Source organism: Rana temporaria, chromosome 1 (assembly GCF_905171775.1).
Source record: "Rana temporaria chromosome 1, aRanTem1.1, whole genome shotgun sequence".
Taxonomy (NCBI): domain Eukaryota; kingdom Metazoa; phylum Chordata; class Amphibia; order Anura; family Ranidae; genus Rana; species Rana temporaria.
Genome location: NC_053489.1, coordinates 674127149 through 674134595, shown reverse-complemented (window position 1 = coordinate 674134595; position 7447 = coordinate 674127149). Strand labels below are relative to the sequence as shown.

Here is a 7447-nt window from a genome sequence, read left to right as displayed (position 1 = left end):
TCATTATATAACTGATATTATTATTCATTTATAACTCTGATCCATTTCACAGTCACTATTATTATTATTATATATATATATATATATATAGCGCTGACATATACCACAGCGCTGTACAGAGAACACTGAGCCAGTCACACCAGTCTCTGTACCAGAGGAGCTTACACTCTAATGTCCCCCACAGTCACACATTATATATATATATATATATATATATATATATATATATATATATATATATGTATATATAGCTCTGACATATACCGCAGTGATGTACAGAGAACACTGAGCCAGTCACATCAGTCTCTGTACCAGAGGAGCTTACACTCTAATGTCCCCCCCCCCACAGTCACACACTATTATTATTATACATTTATATAGCTCTAGCCAGAGGAGCTTACACTCTAATGCCCCCCCCCCCCCCACAGTCACATACTATTATTATACATTGGCGCTACATAAATCCTATATAATAATAATATGAAGTTATACATATATATAGCTCCGACATATACCAACATGCAAAGAACACTGAGCCAGTCACATCAGTCCCTGTGCTAGAAGAGCTTACACTCCAATCTTCTGTTCCGTCACAGTCACACACTATTATTATTATACATGTATATAGCTCTGACATATACCGCAGTGCTGTACAGAGAACACTGAGCCCGTCCCATCAGTCTCTGTACCAGAGGAGCTTACATTCTAATGCCCCCCCACAGTCACACACTATTATTATTATACATGTATATAGCTCTGACATATACCACAGTGCTGTACAGAGAACACTGAGCCCGTCCCATCAGTCTCTGTACCAGAGGAGCTTACATTCTAATGCCCCCCCACAGTCACACACTATTATTATTATACATTGATAGAGCTCTAGCCAGAGGAGCTTACACTCTAATGTCCCCCCCCCCCCCCTACAGTCACACACTATTTTTATTAAAAATTGATATAGTTTTGACATATACCGCAGTGCTGTAAGAGAACACTGAGCCAATCATGTCAGTCTCTGCACCAGAGGAGCTTACACTTTAATACTGTCCCCCCCCCCTCCCCCACAGTCACACACTATTATTATTATACATTTATATAGCGCTGACATATACTGTAGCGCTTTACAGAGAACTCTGAGCCAGTCACATCAGTCTCTGTACCAGAGGAGCTTACACTCTAACGTCCCCCCCCCACATAGACTGATGTGACTGGCTTAGTGATGTCTGTACAACACTGCGGTATATGTCAGAGCTATATAAATAGTGTGTGACTGTGGGGGGGGGGGGGGGGGGGACATTAGAGTGTAAGCTCCTCTGGCTAGAGATATATAAATGTATAATAATAATAGTGAGTGACTGTGGGGGGGGGGGGCATTAGAGTGTAAGCTCCTCTGGTACAGAGACTGACTGGCTCAGTGTTCTCTGTACGCCACTGCGGTATAAGCCAGTCACATCAGTCTCTGTACCAGAGGAGCTTACACTCTAATGTCTCCCCCACAGTCACACACTATTATTATTATACATTTATATAGCTCTGACATATACCACAGTGCTGTACAGAGAACACTGAGCCAGTCACATCAGTCTCTGTACCAGAAGAGCTTACACTCTAATGCCCCCCCCCCCCACAGTCACCCACTATTATTATTAGACATTTATATATCTCTAGCCAGAGGAGCTTACACTCTAATGTCCCCCCCCCCCACAGTCACACATTATTATTATTTATATATCTCTAGCCAGAGGAGCTTACACTCTAATGCCCCCCCACAGTCACATACTGTTATTATACATATATATAGCTCTGACATATACCGCAGCGTTGTACAGCATGCACCAATGTACTCCTATTATAAAAGTCCCCTTCATTTGTAAAGTCCCAGCGATACACACAAACACACAACGCTGTAAATGAATAATAAAGATTATTGCTGTGCATTGTGTGCCGGGCCCGGGACTGTGGCAATAATGTAATTACATAAACAAATGCATGATAGTAAAGGATCAGGGGCTGTTCAAAAGAGCTTACAGTCTAAACCGATACAAACGTTTTTTTTTTTTTTTCAAAGCTCCAACAAATAACGGAATAATAACAATGTAACGCGGTATGGAAACCCCGTACAGAAGAGCTTACAATCTAAAAACAAATACAAATGATACTTTTTTTTTTTTTTTTACTATGCGCCAACAAAATGATGTAACGCACATAAATACCTGTGTGGGAACCCTGTACAGAAGAGCTTACAATCGAAACCGATACAAAAAGTCATGGAGGTTTTCTTTTACAACAGCAATTCAGGGGGAGTAACAAGAACGATGTAATACCTGCATGGGAAACTGTACAGAAGAGCTAACACTCTACATAGAGAGGGGGGAGGGGGAGGAAAGACAGTGTCAGCAGTATACAAACACAGCAATCACCAACACAACATGGAAGTGCTGCTGAAACACAACAAACAAATAAAGACAAAGGAGCCAACATATTTGTTTGTTGTGTTTTATATCAGTTGTGTTACTTTTGTGTGTTTTGTATCATTTCCAGGAGTTACAATTTCTGATATATTTGGTAAAGGGGAGAGAAAGCAGTCCAGACCGAGTGCAAGGGTTAGGAGCGCGGGGCGAAACTTGCATATATACCCTAGGAGGGACAGACAGGCAGGGGGCCCCAGGACAGACAGGCAGGGGTCCCCAGGACAGACAGGCAGGGGTCCCCAGGACAGACAGGCAGGGGTCCCCAGGACAGACAGGCAGGGTCCCCAGGACAGACAGGCAGGGGTCCCCAGGACAGACAGGCAGGGTCCCCAGGACAGACAGGCAGGGTTCCCCAGGACAGACAGGCAGGGGTCCCCAGGACAGACAGGCAGGGTCCCCAGGACAGACAGGAATCCCCAGGACAGACAGACAGGGGTCCCCAGGACAGACAGGAATCCCCAGGACAGACAGACAGGAATCCCCAGGACAGACAGACAGGGGTCCCCAGGACAGACAGGCAGGGTCCCCAGGACAGACAGACAGGGGTCCCCAGGACAGACAGGCAGGGTCCCCAGGACAGACAGACATGGGTCACCAGGACAGACAGACAGGGGTCCCCAGGACAGACAGACAGGGGTCCCCAGGACAGACAGACAGGGGTCCCCAGGACAGACAGCAATCCCCAGGACAGACAGGCAGGGGTCCCCAGGACAGACAGACAGGAATGCCCAGGACAGACAGGCAGGGGTCCCCAGGACAGACAGACAGGAATGCCCAGGACAGACAGGCAGGGGTCCCCAGGACAGACAGACAGGGTCCCCAGGACAGACAGGTTTTTCCAGGACAGACAGGCAGGGTCCCCAGGACAGACAGGAATCCCCAGGACAGACATACATGGTTCCCCAGGACAGACAGGGGTTCCCAGGACAGAGAGACAGGGGTCCCCAGGACAGAGAGACAGGGGTCCCCAGGACAGACAGGCATGAGTCTCCAGGACAGACAGGTACAGGTTAGACAGGTAGGGGTCCCCAGGACAGAGAGACAGGGGTCCCCAGGACAGACAGACAGGGGTCCCCAGGACAGACAGGCATGAGTCTCCAGGACAGACAGGTACAGGTTAGACAGGTAGGGGTCCCCAGGACAGACAGACAGGGGTCCTCAGGACAGACAGGTACATATCCCCAGGTTAGACAGGGGTCCCCAGGCTAGACAGGTAGGGGTCCCCAGACTCCTGTGTGTGTTTTGTATCATTCCCAGCAGTTACAATGTATCCAGTTCTCTGGCTGATACATTTGGTAAAGTCAGGCGGCGGCAGCCCAGCCTGAGTTCAAGGGTTAGGAGCCAAGGGTGAAACCGGCAAGGGGGCAACCAACAGGACAGGCAGGCACAGGGCCCTAGATTAGACAGGCAGGGGCCCCCAGGATCATGTGTGTCATTTGTATCAGTTCTATCAGTAAACATTTGGTAAATGGGGACAACAGTCCAGCCAGAGTTCAAGGGTCAGGAGCACAAATACAAAGGGGGACCAGCAGGCACAAGTCTCCAGGACAGACAGACACAAGTCCCCAGAACAGAGGGGCATAGTACCCCAGAACAGAGGGGCATAGTACCCCAGAACAGAAGGGCATAGTACCCCAGAACAGAGGGGCATAGTACCCCAGAACAGAGGGGCATAGTACCCCAGAACAGAAGGGCATAGTACCCCAGAACATATGGGCATAGTACCCCAGAACAGAGGGGCATAGTACCCCAGAACAGAGGGGCATAGTACCCCAGAACATAGGGGCATAGTACCCCAGAACAGAGGGGCATAGTACCCCAGAACAGAGGGGCATAGTACCCCAGAACAGAGGGGCATAGTACCCCAGGACAGGAAAACATAAGTTTCCAGAACACATGGGCACAGGTGAAACCGGAAAGGGGGCAACCCACAGGACAGCTGGGCACAGTACCCGAGGACAGACAGACACAGGTTCCCAGGATCTTGTTAGTGATTTGTATCAGTTCTTGCAGTTACAATGTATCCAGTTGGTAAATAGGGGCAGCAGTCCAGCTTGAGTTCAAAGGCCAGGAGCACAGGTGGGCAAACCCCAGGACAGACAGGCACATGTACCCTGGACTTAAGAGCACAGGCCCCCAGGACAGGTAGGCACAGTACCCCAGGACAGGCAGGCATAGGAACCCAGAACAGAGGGACACGGGTCCCCAGAACAGAGGGACACGGGTCCCCAGAACAGAGGGACACGGGTCCCCAGAACAGAGGGACACGGGTCCCCAGAACAGAGGGACACGGGTCCCCAGAACAGAGGGACACGGGTCCCCAGGACAGGCAAACATGAGTCTCCAGGACAAATAGGCACAGGACCACAGGAAAGAGGGGCACAGGATCACAGGTTAGACAGGCAGGGGTCCCCAGAACAGACAGGCACAGAACCCCAGAATGAAGGGGCACAGGACCTCTGACAGGGCAGAGGTCCCCAGGACAGAGGGGCAAATGACCCCAGGTTAGACAGGCAAGGGTCCCCAGGACAGACAGGCACAGGAACCTAGGACAGAGGGGCACAGGACCCCAGGTTAGACAGGCAAGGGTCCCCAGGACAGACAGGCACAGGACCCTAGAGCAGAGGGGCACAGAACCTCAGGACAAACAGGGCACAGGTCCCCAGGACAGGCAGAGCACAGGACCCCAGGACAGGCAGAGCACAGGTCCCCAGGACAGGCAGAGCACAGGTCCCCAGGACAGAGAGGCACAGGACCCCAGGACAGACAGGCACAGGACCCCAGGACAGAGGGGCACAGAACCTCAGGACAAACAGGGCACAAGACCCCAGGACAGAGGGCAGGGATCTCCAGGACAGACAGGCAGAGGTCCCCAGGACAGACAGATACAGGTCCCCAGGACAGAGGGCAGAGGTCCCCAGGACAGAAAGACACAGGTCCACAATACAGACAATTTTAGGTCCCCAGGACAGAGGGCAGAGGTCCCCAGGACAGACCGACACAGGTCCCCAGGACAGAGGGCAGAGGTCCCCAGGACAGAGGGCAGAGGTCCCCAGGACAGAAAGACACAGGTCCACAATACAGACAATTTTAGGTCCCCAGGACAGAGGACAGAGGTCCCCAGGACAGAGGGCAGAGGTCCCCAGGACAGACAGACACAGGTCCCCAGGACAGAGGGCAGAGGTCCCCAGGACAGAGGGCAGAGGTCCCCAGGACAGACAGACACAAGTCCCCAGGACAGAAAGACACAGGTCCACAAGACAGACAATTTTAGGTCCCCAGGACAGAGGACAGAGGTCCCCAGGACAGAGGGCAGAGGTCCCCAGGACAGACAGACACAGGTCCCCAGGACAGAGGGCAGAGGTCCCCAGGACAGAGGGCAGAGGTCCCTGGGACAGACAGACACAAGTCCCCAGGACAGAAAGACACAGGTCCACAAGACAGACAATTTTAGGTTCCCAGGACAGAGGGGCACAGGTCACCAGGACAGCACCCCAGGATCATGCATCCCCCTCCATGACAGCTGACTTACCAAAGCAGACTTGCTGGCCAGGCTGGTGTTGTCAGCCATGCTGCCTGTGGGCTCTCCTCCCTGCGCTCAGCACAGCAGCTCCTATTAAATAATTCACCCAATTCACAGAGACAAATCTCCAGCCTCTAATCCTTGCAGGAGGCTTCCTCTCCCCCGGCTTCTCATCGGCTCCCGCAATCCCTGATCCTTTTTTTCTCTTTTTTTTTTTTTATGCTGCTACAAGCAGTGAGTTATTTTTTGTAATCTGCCCCCTTTTTTTTTTTCCCTTTCTTTTTTTTTTCCCTCTCTCTCTCTCTTTTTTTTTTTTTCGCAACAAGTGTTAAGCCCAGGCAGAGTGACCTGAGAGTGAGAGATCTGCCCCGCTTTGCTCCCATTTGCTAACAGCATGTCAAGGGAGTGATAAATAGGGAGGGCAGGGTTTAGTGACAGCCCAGGGAAAGTGCTTTAACATTCATCTCCCCACCAGGGACCCGACCCGCGCCGTAATCCGCTCCTCCGCATTTTTATTCCTTTCTCTCCCTCTGCTGTCCACCATCAACAGTCCTTAACGCCGCAGCGCTGCGCTGGCATGCTGCGCTGGCATGCTGCGTCACCACGCCGTCACCGTGCCATCACCGTGCCGTCACCGCGCCATCACCGCGCCGTCACCGCGCCATCACCGTGCCATCACCGCGCCGTCACCGCGCCGTCTCTGCGCCTTTTTTTTTTTTGACTAAAATTTTAAGTCCTGCCCCCCCCCTGAGATTTTTATTAAATGGTAAAAATTTAAGTAAAACGCCTTTGTTGCTTTGGGGCGTATTTATAAAATTGTAGGGCCAGATTCACAGAGATCTGCGGCAGAGTAACGTATCGTCTTTACGTTACACCGCCGCAAGTTTTCAGCGCAAGTGCCTGATTCACCAAGCACTTGCGTGTAAACTTACGGCAGTGTAACGCAAAGCCGTCCGGCGCAAGCCCGCCTAATTCAAATGGGGCGTGTACCATTTAAATTAGGCGCGCTCCCGCGCCGAACGTTCTGCGCATGCTCCGTGTGAAAATTTCCCGCCGTGCTTTGCGCGAAAATTACGGCGCCCCGACGTGTTTTTTGAACGGCGACGTGCGTAACGTACTTTCGTATTCCCGGACGTCTTACGCAAAAAAAAAAAAATATTTGAAATTCGACGCGGGAACGACGGTCCATAATTTAACATGGGCGGTCTAAATATAAGCCATGAAAAAGAAGGCGCAACTTTACGACGGGAAAAGCCGACTAGCGACGACGTAAGAGAATGCGACGAACGCGCGTACCTTCGTGGATCGCCAAAATTAGCTAATTTGCATACCCGACGCTGGAAAAGACGCAAAATCCACCCAGCGGCCGCCGGAGAATTACACCTAAGATCCGAAGGCGTACGAAGCCGTAAGCCTGTCGGATCTTAGCCAAAAGCTGTCGTATCTTGGTTTG

General features: G+C 51.3%; 1 protein-coding gene across 1 annotated transcript in view; it reads right to left on the bottom strand.

The window, feature by feature from the left end:
* ARID3C (AT-rich interaction domain 3C) overlaps positions 1 to 6257 on the bottom strand; it is a 262968-nt gene extending 256711 nt beyond the window's left edge. The window contains exon 1 of the mRNA XM_040335638.1: positions 6004 to 6257. Within this exon, the coding sequence (XP_040191572.1) occupies positions 6004 to 6042 (39 nt within the window). The 5' untranslated portion in view covers positions 6043 to 6257. The remainder of the gene's footprint in view (positions 1 to 6003) is intronic.
* Between the last annotated feature and the right edge of the window lie 1190 nt (positions 6258 to 7447).